The sequence below is a fragment of the Macaca thibetana genome, chromosome 14, assembly GCF_024542745.1.
Source record: "Macaca thibetana thibetana isolate TM-01 chromosome 14, ASM2454274v1, whole genome shotgun sequence".
Classification (NCBI taxonomy): Eukaryota; Metazoa; Chordata; class Mammalia; order Primates; family Cercopithecidae; genus Macaca; species Macaca thibetana.
This window is the reverse complement of record NC_065591.1, coordinates 116074220-116092082: the sequence shown is the minus strand read 5'-3', so window position 1 is coordinate 116092082 and position 17863 is coordinate 116074220. Positions and strand designations below refer to the sequence as shown.

The 17863-nt window shown below is 43.1% G+C and overlaps 1 protein-coding gene across 1 annotated transcript; it reads right to left on the bottom strand.

The window, feature by feature from the left end:
* Positions 1 to 1360: 1360 nt before the first annotated feature.
* PANX3 (pannexin 3) lies at positions 1361 to 7921 on the bottom strand. The gene is made up of 4 exons (XM_050755614.1): positions 7614 to 7921; positions 6253 to 6395; positions 4240 to 4454; positions 1361 to 2424 (listed from the first exon to the last, which is right to left on the bottom strand). Exons 1-4 carry the CDS (start codon positions 7792 to 7794, stop codon positions 1785 to 1787), a joined length of 1179 nt encoding a protein of 392 aa, XP_050611571.1. The 5' UTR covers positions 7795 to 7921; the 3' UTR covers positions 1361 to 1784.
* Between the last annotated feature and the right edge of the window lie 9942 nt (positions 7922 to 17863).

The window sequence follows — 17863 nt, the reverse complement described above, 5'->3', positions numbered from 1 at the left end:
CAATTTCACAGATGTTAGTATAGCTTCTTTATAAGCATAATTTTAAGTGGCTGGTTAATATTCCAGTTATGGCTATATTATATTTTGCATAATTATTTCCATGTTCTTTGACTTTTTGGTCAATTCCATTAAAAGCACATCTTTGTGTCCAAAGCTGTTTCCATATAGGACAGTTTAGAGGCTAGATTTATGTGCTCCACAAAGGTGATGCCACTGAGCAACTCATTCAGTCCTTACTTGTTTAGAAGAATATTTACCTAGTGCCTACTATGATACCACCTTTAAGAACTTTAAGAGAGGAAGGCAGACAAGTAAATTGGCAATGTTAATATGGTATGATAAGTTTATTTCAGAGGTAGGTTTTATTTTATTTGGCAGCACCCAGTCAGGGAAGGAGGGAGGAGATAGGAAAGGTTTCTTGAAGGAGATATATATGGGCAGACTCTGAAGGAGAGGTAGTGGTTGGTTGGCCCAGTGAAGAACAAAGGAGGGCATGCTGGGTGGTGGAGACAGCATCTTCAAAGGCTCAGCATTGTGAGCAGCATGGGAACTGCAAGTAGTTGATTGGTGTGAAAGTTGTGTGTAGAGAGAAGCAAGAGGAGAGACTGAAGCAGTAAGTAGGGTTTGGGTCATGAAAAGTCTTGTGTACCAGCTGAAGAGTTGGACTTTGACCTAGTGACAGTAGGAAATCATCTATCAGCTCTTTGCTCGTGTTAGGTAAACTTACCTGAATTTGTCAGAAGCAACATAACTTTTCTACATAACTGTACAAAGAAGGGTCTAAATGGTCTATGCAAAAATTCTCTAAAGAAATGCATAATGTGTAGCTCTAAAAAGAAATATAAAATGGCAGACAGCATGATATTGTGTGTGAGTCTTTGAAGTCAGATCAAAGTTCCATTAACTACAGGCATAGAAATGGGAGTTAGAAGATAAAACAGGGTGATAAATCAGAAGAGAAAGAAGTTCAATAGCATTTTACTGTCTAGCCATTTCTAAGTGCTTGCTATTCAGTGATTAGCTGTAAGGGAAGGCATAGTATCCTCTGGAGTATTAAAAGCATACCTGGCCCTATTAAAAGTTGTGAAGGAGTCTGTAGCCCATAATCCCAGCCCCTGGTGAAATGAGTTCCTGGTTTAGATGGTGAAAACTGTATCTGGGCACCTGAAGGCTCCACTTATGGCTGAGACATAGCCCTGGCCTTGTTCTACTATGTCCTTGCATTCTAAGAGCAGATTACAAATTGAAGCCATCATCTCCCAGCACTTTGGAGGCTACAGAGGACTTGGACAAGGTTGATAACTTCTACAAAGCAAGCTGGGTAAATTCCTAGGATTTCAGGCCACACTAAAGGGTTTCAAGGGGTTTACATCTTTATTAATCTCTTGCCAGATTGCCTCACTTGCTCTCTGGGGTAAGCTGAATGTGCGTCCAAGAAAGGATATGAAATTGTCTCCATAAATGGCCTTTAGAATCTTCTTTCCTTGCAGCATGTCTAGACTTTATTTCTTTTTATTTATACTGTCCTCATAGAATGTTCTAGACTTAATTTTTTAGCTCTTTGACTCTTCAGCTCCAGCTTTCACATTTATTTCCATGTCTTGATTATGTCTTCTCACTTTTAGGATAACATGATAAAAGATATATGATTCAGTTAAGTCCAAGCTTAGCAATTTTAAAGTGTGTATTTTTTTTTTGTGTGTGTGTATATGTGTATTAGTGTGCATGTCTTATGAGGAAGGAGAGAGACTTTCCACAAAATTTCTGGCTCCATGGTTTCTTAACTATGGGTGTTCATCACATGCCGGGTTGGTGAGATGTTTGGGTTTTGAGGGTTCTAAGCCAGCCAATAAAGTCATAAAATCAACTACTGTGTCAATATTGTGCTTCTGGGTGGTCGTATCCTTTAACACACATAAGACACTCAGCCAGCTAAAAGAGATGAGCTCAGAGACGTTAGCTCGGAGAAAAAGAAGGATCACATTGAGGTCATTGATGGGACATCCTAGCATCTTTCTGCTGAGGAGATCGAAAGCTGGGAGCATCTCATAGACAGATAAGAGTCGTTTGTCCCACCGACATAGCCGTGTGAGGTTGTATATGATCACTGGAACCAATATGGTGTATATTGCTACACTGGAGAGGCTAACAATCCGGAAAATGGACAGTGATGTCAGCCTGCATGTGATGAGGCTGGGGACATGGGTCTCATCACTTAGCAGCCCTGCCTTGATGGAGCAGCTGAATTCTTCCTGGAAGAAGACATCCAGATGGAAATGACCAAGGTATAGGTAAGTTGCGGAGGTGAAGAGGAGCAAGAGGGAGTTCCTCAGGAGGTAGGTAGCCACTAGTGAATGTGAACGCTGCTTACATGCCAGGTACCGCTCTAGCAAAGGGAATTCAAAGTATCGTTCTTTCCGAGCCCTGGGCAGTGGAAGAAAGGAGGCAAGGTTAGTAGTGACCGTTTAGAACCATACTCCAAGAGAGGCATGTGACAAACTAACAGATCTGTTTTCAACATGGCATTCTTGGCTCCCATGAAAATCTGCCTTCCCGGAGCATAACCATCCTTCTCCCCAAAACAGAGACATATGAGTGTATCTTGATTCTCCAAGTACTGACTGCCATGTGAAAAACCCGGTGAATGATCAGTGAGTAATGATTTATTACACTGGATTTCTGCCAAGCAAGGCAGACTAAAGTTCTAAGCTGAAGTAGGATCTTTAGGTAGCAATAGGCTTATGAAATTAGCACTGGATTGGGGGTCTAGCTGAGTGCATTCTGGGCCGGGCATGGTGGCTCATGCCTATAATCCTAGCACTTTGGGAGGCCGAGGTGGAAGGGTCCCATAAACCCAGGAGTTTGAGACCACCCTGGGAAACATAGCGAGACCTCATCTCTATGAAAAAATACAAAAATTAGCTAGGTGTAGTAGTGTACACCTATGGTCCCAGCTACTTGGGAGGCTGAGGAGGGAGGATTGTTTGTGTCCAGGAGATTGAGGCCGCAAGAAGCCAGGATTGTGCCACTGCACTCCAGCCTGGGCAACAGAGTGAGACCCTGTCTCCCCCACCAAAAAAAAAAAAAAAAAAAAAAAAAAAAAAAAAAGAAAAAAAGTACATTCTGGTTCTTGGCCTGTGTACTCTGTGTATGATCTTTGGGCCAATTCATTCATCTCATGTAAATAATTTGGCTCACAAATGTTTGTTGAGAGCTGTGGTGTTCAGGTACATGCAAGCCAGTCTGTGCTCTGAAGAAGCTTAGAGCCTGGCTTGTGGGGAAGGGGCAGATAAGACATGCAAATATGGAATAAAAATAGCGCTTGGTTTGTTGCTAAAATCGTGGACACAAACCACAATGGCTATAAAAGTTAGGAGAGGTAGGCAACAGTGTGGCCTTCAATGTTCAGAAACCTTTATGGAAAATATTGGCTGAAATCTGGGCTTCAAAACATAGGATTTTTTTTCCAAAGATAGAGTATGTGCATAAATATGGGACAATATGATTCAAATGTTAGCGCAATTGTCCCCTTGGGCCATCTAGCCTGGCCACTGTCTGTAAAACTACACCACTCTCCATCCCTCCAGCTTCCTTCTGCCCCCACTTTTTCTTTTCTTCATACCACTTATTATCTCAGAACATAGATTGCACTCCCACGTTCTGTTTATTTGTCTGTTTCCTTAATAGAATCTAAGCCCCACAGGGATAGGTACAGCTTTGTCTCTCCTGCCCCCGTCCCCCAACACATACACGTGAATGTGTCAGAAGCACCCAGGACAGTGCCTGTAGGCAGGTGGAGGAATAATGACATAGATAAATGATTTGTTCAGGGGAAAAGGAGGAGGCTGCCTGGGTGCAGTGGAAGGTTTCTGTCACCTGGTAGTTAGAAGTTTGAAAAACTAGTTGGTGACAGTGTGTTGAGGGCCTTGCACACATATCTGGGAAAGTTTGAGTATTTTTTGGTAGGCATGAAGGGAGCTATTTAAGGTTTCGAAAGGGAGTAGTGTATGAAAGTGGAATTCTAGAGAGATGAATCCCTTTGTGGGCTCAGTGTACACTACAGGAAGAGTCCTTTCTCTCTCCCTTTACAGAAACAATAGAAAGTTAATGAGATGATGTGTTAAGCACTTTGCCCTCTTGAGACGAATGGCATGGAAGATCATTTAAAGATGACTATGCAAAGATATCATTTAAATTCCTGACTGAATTTCTCAGAAAAAGGTGGTAGAGACAACTCACTTCTCCAGCTCATCCCAGAACACATAGGGGTCAGAGCTCTTCTGCCGGATCTTCAGCATGTGCTGCACCAGGCGGATGGAGCGATTATAGGATTTGTCCAGTTCGCTGATGATGAACAGCAGATCGGAGCTGAGGGCTGGCACAGCTGCATACTGCCACAGCAGCACCGGCAGGTACATGAGCAAGGCCAGGGCCAGCAGGGAGTAGGGGAGGGCCTGCAGGGCGAGAGCAGCTGAGGAGGGAGGCCGGGGCTGCCGAGACCCTGAGTGACAGCGCTGAGTGAAGGGCTCTCCTTTCCCCTGTTCCTGCCTCAGCAGGGGAAGGCTGTGTGGGGAATGGGCTAGCCCAGGCCCAGCCCCCGAGGCACCCTACTGACCTGGCTGAGTATAGGGAGGCCTGCTTGAGAAGGAATGTGCACCTTCATGCTCCCCTGGTTCGCTTTTCTGATCCAGGGTCTGTGTGGGTTCCCAGGGAGAAGAGAGAGTGAGAAGAGAGAGAGGAAGGGAGGGGAGGGGAGGGCAAGGGAGGGGAGGAGAGGAGAGGAGAGGAGAGAGAAAAGGAGAGAGAGAGTGATCTGCCTACCTCCCTCAAAGTGGTCTGTGCAGCTAGCTAGCTAGGGGTCACGGCCAGCAGAGGCCATGTCATCCTAAGGGAGAGAAAATCCCATTTCCTCCCTGTCGCCTTCCTGGACTCGTCTGATGCACAGTGGCCTTTTCCAATTTTTGGATTCTTGGTAATGCCAAACTACACCATCAGACACTGTCTTGGGATTCTTTGGGGGCTCTTTCAGCTATGTAAATCTATAAGCTGACTTTCACGAATTCATAAGCCTTGTCTCCTCAATGACTGCATCGTTAGCTACCTGCAATAAGGGACTGATACGGGTTGAATTGTGTCCATGTCCTCCCTCCATTCATACATTGAAGTCTTAATTCTTGGTACCTCAGAATGAAACCTTATTTGGAAATGGGGTTGTTGTGGATGCAATTAGTTAATTTAAAATGAGGTCATACTGGAATAGGGTGGACCTCAAATTCATTATGATTGATTTTTTTTTTTTTTAAAGCCAGGTAAAGAAGCAGACATGCACACAGGGAGACTGCCCAGGGCACTGTATCTACAAGCTAAGGAGTGGGACCTGGCAGACCTTTCCCTCGCAGCCCTCAGAGGAGCCAATACTGATGGCACCTTGATCTTGGACTTCCGGTCTCCAGAACCCTGAGATGATAATTTTGATTGTTGAAGCCACCCAGTTGGTGGTGCTTTGTTTCAGCAGCCCTAGCAAATTAACATAGGGACTTTTCCTTAGGTTTCCTCATCACACTTACCACACCTAGCAGGGTTGGGCCCTGTAAAGTAAAATCTCTACTTGTAAATATTTTCATTTATTTATTTATTTATTTAATTTATTTTTTGAGATGGAGTCTCGCTCTGTTGCCCAGGCTGGAGTGCAGTGGTGGAATCTCAGTTCACTGCGACCTCCGCCTCCTGGGTTCAAGCAATTCTCCTGCCTCAGCCTCCTGAGTAGCTGGGATTATAGGTGCTCACTACCACACCCGGCTAATTTTTGTGTTTTTAGTAGAGACGGGGTTTCACCATGTTGGCCAGGCTGGTCTTGAATTCCTGACCTCAAGTAGGCAGGCTTAATTCCAACGGCACCCCGCCCTTCCCCACAAATTAAGGTCTGAATGACTCTTGTAGGAGGAAACTGATGAGCCCAGGAAAAAGGACTACAGAGTCAATATTTCAGAAACTAATGAAATAGACCAAAGGGATCACCTTAAACCGAAGTCTGCCTGTTTATGTGCCTCACCCTCAGGCACAAAGCTTCCAATTAGATACAAGTGGGTCACCAAAGATCACCACATTCAGAGAATGCCTGAAACGTGAAAGCAAGTGACTAAAATAAATGGGTTAGGGGTGGTGGGGATAGAGGCAAGAAGGAGTAGAATGAAGTGGTTCTGCCCCACTCCACTCAACCGTGAAGCTGGCCTTACAGAGAGTTTGCTTTACCTTGTGGGGCCAGAGAGATTTCATCTTGTCCTGACCAGGCCCGTCCTGCTCATGGTGAACCAGTGAGTCCCAGCAGGAGCTGTCCACGTAGGCTGCCTGCCGGATGCTGAAGTTACTGGGAGAGAAGCAACTGATCGGAGACCCTGCAACAGGAACACAGCTTTGAGGCCGCCTGAGTTGGAGTGGAGGAGTGGGGACTCAGGGGCAATCGTCTAACTCTTCCTGTTTCTGTTTCTGGCAGGGACTGTCTTCTTCCCACACCTTAGTTTTCTGGGTTGAGCACTGCCACGTCACGGTAGGACAGGGCACTCCTGGACGCATCCCACTGTATGGCCAGGGCTTGCCAGTGCTGACTCAGCCTTTTGGGTCTGGCGGTTCTTTGCTCTCAGAGTACCCCCTGGGCTTTTTGTGCTCCTGTAGTCTGGTACCAGAAGGCTTGTGGTTTGATGGTGATATCTCTTTCCTGAAATAACTGACATCCTTTAGGCTCTAAAATGTTGAGGATTAATTGCCTGGGCTTCTGAGCCTAAATGAAGAGAAAGGGTGGGCAAATTATGCCGGAAGGAAAGTGGGCTTGGAGGAGAGTTCCTGCCTTTTTGTTTTCATGTCAGTCTGCAGGAAGAGGCAGAAGTGGGAGCCATTTCTTCTCCCTTGGTTGTGGATGAATGAAGAGGTGGTGGGAGGCTGGCACACCTGTTTGGGAAATGTAGTAAGCTAATGGCACTGCTGGAAAGGAAAGCCAGAAAGAAGTCTCAGTTCTCAGGAAGTCCACATTCTCTTTAACAAAGGTGGCGGATTTGCTGAGTGAATCCAGCACCTGAAGCCCTAGATGTATGTGTATGCTAATGTCTGTGTGTGTGGCTGGGGTTCGCAGACAGGAAGCAATGGGTTTATCCAGCATCTCCAATGTGCCTGGCTCTCAGGCCCTTAATACATATTCTCAAGTCAATAACCCTGGAGTTGGGGGGTTGGGGTGGGAAGAGGGCCCAGAGCAAATAAGAGACTTGGCCCAGCTAAGATGAAGAGGTCTAAAGTCCTAAAAACATTACCAGGGGTGTCAACTTCTTTCATTCATAATGAAAACCAAAATAAAGGTTTGATCATTTGAAATGACATAAAATATATGAATACTAAAATTACAACTTTTTTTTAACTGTAACATTTTGCAGATGACTTTCAAAATTTTTTGGTGCCTCTGCTTTGCTGGCCTGAACTCATGCATCATCTGCCTTTTGGATAATCCAGCCCAGCCCAAAGCCATGGAATCCCATCACTGTGCGCACCATCTCACTTCAGAGCCCATGCACACAGTGACATGAAGGGGAGTCTCTCTTGCGCACTGGGCCTTGGAAGCAACTTACCAGAGGAGAACTCCTGGGCGAATGCCAGGGACATCAGCAACAAGGGGGAGCCCACAGCTACGAACTTGACTATCCGGTCCAGGGGCAGTTCCAGGCGCAGTCCTTTGAGGCGGGGGCCCCTGCGGTCAGGCAGCAGGGCATCCGAGAGCATGTACTCTGCAGCTGTGTGTGCGAGTGACATGATGCTGCTGAGCTTGGGAGTGCCGAGGTGGCAGGAGGGGTCCTGGGATGGTGGAATGAGGAGATGGCAGCTTCAGGCAGCTGGCTTTGAGCAGACAGTGCCTGCTGCCCCAGCCTTATGGATATCTATGCTGGGAGCAGGCGATGGTTCTCTAAATAACTGCCCAGGCCTTGAGCCAGGCCCTGCTAATTAGAGGGAGGCACAGCCTTAGCGGGTCCTTGCTGGAGGAGGATCGGGCCTCACCTGGGGCTGGTGCCCTACTGTTGTCTGGATTATCCTAGAGCAGATGGAGTTCTGTGGCTTTATGCTGCCCTGTCATTAATAAAGTATTTTCAGCCGGGCGGTGGAGAGAAGGAGGGCTGTGGAACCAAGCCCCCCCATGTAATTGGTGTGGAATTTGGAGGAGGATTGCTTAAATGTTTTGAAGGCACTAATTTTGTGGTTTGGGGTGGGAGTCGAGCCCCCGCGACCCAGCTGGGATCGCTACCCTACACAGTAGTCTTTGTCCCAGTGATGGTTTTTGCTCTGGGCCCAGACTCTTTCCCAGAAACTTTTCTGTGTTTGGTGTTAGATTTCCTTCCCTGACTCTGGTCTTTTTTCCAGAATGTTTCAACTACATATTTACAATTTCCAATTCCTTTTTAGCCCATGGGTTCTTTACAAAGCTAGGGGATGCATGGCAGTGTTGAGTCATGGAAAGAGCATAACCTTTGAAATTTGGAGGGAAAACTCCTCCACTGGAGACCTAGGAGTACCCAGGTTTTAACTGTGTGACTTCAGGCCAGTCACTTTTAGCTCAGTTTTCCCATCTCTCAAATGGTAGTATGTAACAAGCTTACAAGATTGGGGGGATTGATTAAGAGTATTGTTTGTGAAGGTGCTTTGTAAACTGGAAAGTGTAGCAGAAGTGTCAGCTCTTATTTCAATTTGGTAGGGGTGGGTGAGTGGAGAATAGGGCACTCTTGTCTCTAGTGTTGCCCTTAAACTGGCAATAGAGGCTCTTAACTTTATCCTCTTTGGTTGTGCCCTTCTCATCAGGCAACGGGTACATGGGCTCAGATGGATGTGTCCATTCAGAGTGTGTGCAGCCAGCTAGAAACCACTCTGTAAGGTCCTGCCCAAATGGCCCAGCCTACTTCCCAGACCTGTATGGGCCTTTTTTTCAGGGGTAACCTCCCAAGGGAAGATTGTGCTGCTGGTGTGCACTTCTAGGCCCAAGGAATGGCTGGCTGTCGGGGTTTGGATGCAATTTATAAGTCTTGGGGTGTCCACACGTGCAGTTGTGAGGTTTTTTGCAATGTGGGCGTTAGCTGGGTTGGGAAGAGAAGATTGGGCCAGGGACCTGGGAGAGTCTGAGGATTCTAAATTTGAACCTGGCATTCCTGATCATTATGAAGCTGGGGTGTGTGTGTCTATATATGTCAAGCAAGGATAACATATTTTATTCAACAGTTTGTTAACTTGGTTTATAACTTTTAATATTTTAGATATATGGTATGTGGACCTCTATTTGAACTTTTTTTTCCTAGGCCACAAATGTTTGGGCTGGGCTTACCTCTCTCCCACCCCACAGGCTAGAGACCCATTTGGATTCAGAGCTGCCCTGCGTGTGCTAACTGGAGCGTATGAGTCATGGGGCAGCAGGAGGGATCCTTTATTTCTCTTCCCCATTTCCCTCCCCACACCACATTTCTGTATCTTTGAATTAGCCATGTTTTTGCCAAATGTTTATTATTAGTTTGTATGCATGTATGTCCTTTTACTTTTTAAAAATACATTTTTATTGAGAAATAATATACACACCTTAATACTGTGTCTAGTGTACACTACTTGTGTGATGGGTGCATTAAAATCTCAGACTTCTCCGCTATACAATTTATCCATGTAACCAAAAATGATTTGTACCCCAAAAGCAACTGAAATAAAAAATTTGAAAAACCAAAAACCAGAGAAAAATTCATATACCATAAGGATGCAGTTTAATAAATATTCATCTGATCAAGAAACAGAACATTACGAGCACCCCGGACACCACCTCTGTGCTCCTTTCTTCTAGCTTTTCTAAACGGTAAACGTTATATACACTCCTAATTGATTAGTTTTGCCTTTTTATACGTTATGTAAATGGAATCATGTGCATGTGTTTATGTGTCTGGATTCTCTGCTCAGCGTATTTTTGAGATTCACCATGTTGTTGTATGTACCAGAAATGCATTTCTTCTGTGTAGATATATAACAATTTGTTTATCCATTCATAAGCTGACAGATATTTGGGTTTTCAGGTTCTGGATGTTAGAAGATACTGTAGCTGTGAACATTCTAACATGTGTCTCCTGGTGAATACATGTACGCATTTATGCTGGGTACATAGCGAGGGGTGGAATTGCTAGGTCGTAATGCTATGCATATGTTTATCTCTATAGTTTTTCAAGAGGTTGTATCAGTTTACACTTTCACCAACAGCTTATGAAAATCCTAGTTGCTGCACATCCTTGACATTACACCTTTGGAATTAAAAAATTATTAAAGCCATTTTGGAAGGTGTGTAGTAGTAGTACACTGTGGTTTTAACTTGAATATCTCTGTCGACTAATGAAGTTGGCTACTTTGGCCATTTGGATATTTTCTTTTGTGAGTGTATGTTTGAGTCTTTTGCCTTCTTTAATGTTGGGTTGTCTATCTTTTGCTTATTGATTTGTAGTACTTTTTCAAATATTCTGGATATGAAACCATTGCTAGCTACATGTTTTATTTATATCTTCTTCCACTCCACTGGTTGCCTTTTCATTCTCTTAATGGTGTCTTTTGATGACCAGAAGTTCTAATTTTAATACAGTCCATGTATTATTTTTTTTCTATGGATAGTGCTATATGTATTCTGTTTAACGAACCATTGGTTATTAATTACAATGCCTTGAAAAATGTTTCTGACGTCTTCTCCAAAATATTTTTGTGTTATGTTTCTCATTTGAGTCTGCAGTTCATCTATAATTTTTTGTAACATGTGGTATGAGATAGAGAAATATTATTTTCCATATGGCTATCCAACTGACTCAGCACCATTTATTGTAAGACCAGTCTTTTCTCATTGCAGTGCAGTGTTGTCATGGTCATAAATCAGGTGACTCTGTTCCAGCTGACAATTTGTCTTTTTTTTTTTTTTCCCCACACTACACTATCTTAGCTAGTACAGCTTTATAACAGGTCTTGGCACCCGCGGTGTAGATCTTCCAGTTTTATTGTTCTTCCGGATTGCTCTGGTTATTTTTGATCTTTTGCATTTCTACATGAATTTTACAATCAGTTTTTGAATTTCAGCAGGAAAAAAACCTGCTAGAATTTTTTGATTGTGACTTTAATTTACAGTTTAATTTGGGAAACATTGCCCTCTTTATAGCATTTAGTTTTCAAATCTATGAACATGGTATATCCTTCCATTTGTTTAAGACTTATTTCTGAAGCTGGGCACGGTGACTCACACCTGTAATTCCAGCATTTTGGGAGGCCGAGGCAGGTGGATTACCTGAGGTCAGGAGTTCGAGACCAGCCTGGCCAACATGATTAAACCCCATCTCTACTAAAAATACAAAACATTAGCTGGATGTGGTGACAGGCACCTGTAATCCCAGCTACTTGGGAGGCTGAGGCAGAGGAATTGCTTGAACCCGGGAGGCGGAGGTTGCAGTGAGCTGAGATCGTGCCACTGCACTCCCGCCTGGGCAGCAAGAGTGAAACTCTGTCTCAAAACAAACAAATAAATAAATAAATCATAAAGACTTCTTTCTGTGCATAGCAACTTTTGGTTTTAAGTGTGGGTGTTTTACACATCTATCGCTGGATTTATTCCTAGGTATTTGATGTTTCTTGATGCTATTGCTAACCATGTATTTTTTAGAAAATTTATTTTCTAATTGTTTGTTGCTCATATATGGAAATACAACTGATTTTTGTACACTGATCTTGTGTATGTCAATCTTATTGAATTCATTTATTGATTCTAATAGTTTGTAGATTAATTTAGATTTTTAAAAATCTATACAACCATATCATTTATGAAAAATCAGTTTTCTTTCTTTCTTTCTTTCTTTCTTTCTTTCTTTCTTTCTTTCTTTCTTTCTTTCTTTCTTTCTTTCTTTCTTTCTTTCTTTCTTTCTTTCTTTCTTTCTTTCATCTTCATGCCTTTTATTTATTTTCTTGCCCTATTACACTGGTTAGGCCATCCAGTATAATATTGAATATGAGTAGTGATAATGGGTATCCCTGCCTTGTTCCTTCTCTCAGAGGGAAAGTTTTCAGTGTTATTATTGAGCAGGATGTTCATTGTAGGTTTTTTTCCTTTTTTTTTTATTGGTAGGCATTCTTTTTCACATTAAAGAAGTTCTCCTTTATTCCTAGCTTGCTAAGTGTGTTGGATATGAATGAATATTGCATTTTTAAAAATATATTTCTTGCATACTTTGAGATGCTCATATGATTTTTAACTTTATGTGTATTATTGCGATGAAATATATTGATCAATTTTTGAATGTTAAATTACTCTTGCATCTGTGAAGTAAATCTCACTTGGTTTCAGTTTGCTAATATTTTGTTAAGGATTTTTACATTTCTATTTTAAAAGGAGAAAGAACTTGATTTAATTTTCCTTCTTAATAAGGTCTTTGGCAGGTTATGCTGGCCATACCAAAAGAATTAGGAAGTCTTTCTTCTTTATCTGCTTCCTCTTGTAAGAGTTTGTGCAATATTGGTATTATTTCTTCACTAAATATTTGGAAGAATTTGCAGGTGAAACCATCCAGTCTTGGGATTTTCTTTGTGTGGAGTTTTAGTAATGGATTTAATTTCCTTAGTCAATATTTGACTGTTCAGATTTTCTTTTTTTAACTTTTACTTTATTTTATTTTTTTTTGATATGATATACGAAGTCTCACCCTGTTGCCCAGGCTGGAGTGCAATGGCGCGATCTCGGCTCACTGCAACCTCCGCCTCCCAGGTTCAAGTGATTCTCCCACCTCAGCTTCTGCAGTAGCTGGATTATAGGCGTGTGCCACCATGCCCAGCTAAGTTTTGTGTTTTTAGTAGAGATGGGGTTTCACCATGTTGGCCAGGCTGGTCTGGAACTCCCGACCTCAGGTGATCCCCCTGCCTCAGCCTCCCAAAGTGCTGGGATTACGGGCGTGAGCCACCACGCCCGGCCTGATTAATCAAATTTTCTAGTTTCTCTTATCACAGCTTAAATGCACTAGTTTTTTATTGTTGCATAAAAAATTACCCCAAAATGTAGGGATTAAAACAAAAAAAGTTATTATCTCAAATATTGTATAGATCAGAAATTTGGGAGGGGCTTAGCTAGGTTGTTCTGGCTCAGGGTCTAGTGAAGGTGTTGACTGGGGCTGCAGACATGGAAGGGCTTGACTAGCGGCAGGATCTGCTTCCATACTCACTGAGTGGTTACTGGCTGGGAGTCTCAGTTTCTTGTTGAGTGTTAGCAGTAGACCTCAGTTCCTTACTGCACAGGCCTCTCCTTAGGGTGACATGGGTGCTGGTTTTCCTAGAGCAGATGATCCAAGAGAGAAAGCAAACAGGAAGCGACAGTGCCTTGCATGACCTAATCTCGGAAGTTGCAACTGCTATTTCTGCTTTTTACTATTCACTAGAAGGAAGTCATTAAGTCCCCATACCCACAGAGAAAGGAATTAAGCTACACAGTTTAAACGAGTGTCAAAGAATTTGCGAACTATTTTAAACCATTATATTAATAAGTTAAAAATTTGAGAAAATTGTCCATTTTCCATTCGAACTGTCAAATTTGTTGGCATACTGGTAATCATAATATCCTCTTATATCAAATTGTATTATGTAATTTTATATATATAGCCAAGTTGAAAGAATTTTATAGTGAATGCTTGCAATCCTTAATTCTATCCTTAGCACTTCACATGGTTTGCTTTGTTATGCATCTATCCAGCCCCCGTGCACCCATTAATTAATCTTTTTTTGGATGAATTTCAGAGTAACTTGCAGACATTGATACTCTCTTCCGTAAACATTTCAGCATGCACATCAACTATACCTCAATGTTTATTTACAGGTTTTTGTTTGCTTGTTTGTTTTCTGAGACGGAGTTTTGCTCTTATTACCCAGGCTGGAGTGCAGTGGCGCGATCTCGGCTCACTGCAAGCTCTGCCTCCCGGGTTCAAGCGATTCTCCTGCTTCAGCCTCCCGAGTAGCTGGGATTACAGGCACCCGCCATTACGCCCAGCTAATTTTTGTATTTTTAGTAGGGACGGGGTTTCACCATGTTGGTCGGGGTGGTCTTGAACTCCTGACCTCAGGTAATTCACTCACCTTGGCCTCCCAAGGTGCTGGGATTACAGGCGTGAGCCACCGCATCTGGCCTATTTACAGTTTTTTTAGAGGTAAAATTTACATACAATGAAATGAACAAAGTTGAGGTGTGTATACATGGAGTTTGACAAATGCATACATCTGTGTAATTCACACCCCATTACAATTAGAACATTATCATCACTCCAGAAAATTCTGCTTGATTATTTTGTAAAGATCCTAGTTTTCTGGCAGAAATATCCATAACTTTCTTTTCTTTTCTTTCTTTTTTTTTTTTTTTTTTTTTTTTTGAGACAGAGTCTCGCTCTGTCTCCCAGGCTGGAGTGCAGTGGCACGATCTTGGCTCACTGCAACCTCTGCCTCCCGGGTTCCTGCCATTCTCCTGCCTCAGCCTCCTGAGCAGCTGGGATTACAGGTGCCTGCCACTACACCCAGCTAATTTTTTGTATTTTTGGTAGATATGGGGTTTCACCATGTTGGCCAGGCTGGTCTCGAACTCCTGACCTCCTGATTCACCTGCCTCAGCCTCCCAAAGTGCTGGAATTACAGACATGAGCCACTGCGCCCAGCCCATAACTTTTATCTATTTCATCCATCTTATATTTTCTTGATCTTGCTAATCAGAGTTATTTTAAAATTCCTATGGTTAACTCCAGAATCTGGGTAGTCTGTGGATCTGCTTTTACTGTCTACTTTCTGTCTTCTTTATTGGTCATATGGTCTCATCTCCTTGTATGTCTAGTAGTTTCACATTGTATGCTGAAGACCGTGTATACAAAACCATAGGAACCATACATGTTCCAGATGACGCTATCGTTCACTAAAGATGGCTCACTCTTCTATTAGGTAAATAGGGTGAGAAGGTGATTACAATTCTACCAGGAACTGAGCATTGTTAGGCCTGTGTTGGAATTTTAGTAAGGTTCTGTCTACATTTAGTTTTCCCCGTTCCTAAGCTTGACCGTTCTGGGTTTTGACTGAGAACCTGTTGGGTGTTTTAAGATTGAGAGGTTCTATCATCCTCTTTAGAAGATTGAGAGGTTCTATCTTTAGAAGATTCTATCTTTAGAAGTTCTATCTTTAGAAGATTGAGAGGTTCTATCATCCTCTTTAGAAGATTTCCATTTAGCACGTTAGCCTCCTACTGCTTCAAAATCTGGCAAATGTTAGACACTGGCTCAGTGAGTTTGGATCAGTGAGTTCAGTGCAGACCCCGTCCCTCTGGAGGGTCTTTGTTTTCTAAGCATCACAGAGTGTAGCAGTTTTCACTTTGTATTTTAGAAACTTCTTTTCTAGTCTTCAGTCCACCTGACTCCAGCGCTCAGTCCATGTCCTCTGGGGAAAACTGGCCATGTGTGTGAAGTCCCTCAAGTTTCTGATTGTCACTCCATTTGGTAATAATCGTTAAAAGCTTTGATGGTTTATTTTTTTCCTCAACAGAGGCCCTTTGCTTGGGCAAAGTCTCCTAGAAACAGAAAGAACTTGTTATCTTACTGCAAAATGGTTCTATCTCCTCTGGAATTTCAATTCATCTCATTCTCATTTCTTTCATAGCTTCCAGATATCCATAAAACATACTTTTTGTTATTAATGCAGCTTTTTCTATTTGTTGCTCCAGGAGCATTCACCTGCCATGCCATAACATATTGCACCTTACCTGAAAGTTTGCGCTTGGTAATTTTAATATACATAAGTGATATTCCATATTATATTTCATTCTGTTTCTTATTTTTAAAAACACTCAGGCCGGGTGTGGTGGCTCACGCCTGTAATCCCAGCACTTTGGGTGGCCAAGGCGGGCAGATCACGAGGTCAGGAGATGGAGACCATCCTGGCTAACATGGTGAAACCCCATCTGTACTAAAAATACAAAAAAATTAGCCGAGTATGGTGGCGGGTGCCTGTAGTCCCAGCTACTCGGGAGGCTGAGTCAGGAGAATGGTGTGAACCCAGGAGGCGGAGCTTACAGTGAGCCGAGATCGCGCCACTGCACTCCAGCCTGGGCGACAGAGCAAGACTCCGTCTCAAATAAATAAAAAATAAATACTCAGCACTGTGCCTTTAAAGTCAATCTATGTTGTTATGTCCACAGCGAATCTGTTTCCACTACTGCAAAATACTTTACCTACTCACTTGCCTACTGATAGAGACTCATTTTGCTTCCACAAATAACTTACATTTCCCCTAATGGTCCTAAAGGAAAATTCAGTTGGGATACATGTCCAGGTCTAGAATTTCTAGGTCCTCTAGGGCTACTGGTGTAAAATGATATCTTGTTACTTTAATTGGCTTTTCTCCTGATGACTAATGACTTTGAGCTCTTCATATGTGCACTAACTATTTCTGAGTAACAAATTACTTTAAAAATTAGCATCTTAAGGCTGGGTGTGGTGGCTCATGCCTGTAATCCCAGCACTTTGGGAGGCCAAGGTGGGTGGATCACGAGGTCCAGAGTTCAAGACCAGCCTGGCCAAGATGGTGAAACCCAGTCTCTACTAAAAATACAAAAAATTAGCCGGGCATGGTGGCAGGTACCTGTAATCCCAGCTACTTGGGAGGCTGAGGCAGAGAATTCCTTGAACCCAGGAGGCAGAAGTTGCAGTAAGCCAAGATTGTGCCACTGCACTCCAGCCTGGGTGACAGAGTGAGACTCTATCTCAAAAAAAAAAAAAAAAAAATTAGCCTCTTAAAACGACAAGCATTTATTGTTTCCCAGGTTCTGCAGGTCGGGCATTTGGTAGCATCTTAGCTGGGTTGCTGTGGCTCAGAGTTGCTCAAAGGTTACAGTCAAGATGTCTCAGTTGGGGTTGGAAGAGTCACATCCTGGGTGGCTCACTCATGTGGCTTTTGGCAGAAGGCTTCAGTGTGACAGGAGGCCTCAGTGCCTCACCACATGGCCCTTTCCATAGGGCTGATTGAACGTTCTCACTACACGGCACCTGCCTTTCCCTGGAGCAAGCAATCCAAGAGAGGACAAGGCAACAGCATGAATGCTGACCCATGTCAGACCCATGGAAAAATCCCAGAGCTTGCCCTGTGTGAAGCTGATGTGGAGGATGCTGGAGAGAAAAGGAGTAGGAAACAAGAACCATTAATCTAGTGACTACAATATTGCATCAAGTAAAAAAGAAAATTGTCCTATCAATATCATACGTGCTAGCACATGAGGGAAGTATGACTGATGAATAACTCACACTAGTACTGTTTTAATACAAGGCAAAATATCTATTGTTGTACCAGTCAACTCCATATAAACACTACAACTACCAGCAGGGAGCTGACTTTATGAAATGTGATGACAGCAGTTGCTGGTCCGCATGTTACACTTGGCCATGACTATATAAGCACATCCTCATAGGAGATGATGGTCTTCTCTAACACAAACTTCATCAGTGTTTTAGGAGCACTAATAGAGGAACTGCAGTGATCCATAAATGATAAGTTTCTGATGAAGCAGTACATGGGAGGGTGAAGCTGAGAATTAAGGAAAACCAGAATGATGAAGATGAGGGCCCCCACTATGGTGCTCAAACAGATCCCTAGAAGAGGGGGAGCTGGAACCCTCACTGGCTTTTTCCTGAGAATGAACTCTGTCACCACAGAGTGACTTCCTCCTGGCATTTTCCTGGTGGAGCTAGGTATAAGCATCTCCCCTGAATGAGCTGTTTCCTGCATTTTACTCATGCCGTTACTACTAATGTTCTCCAGGAATCACATCAGCCAG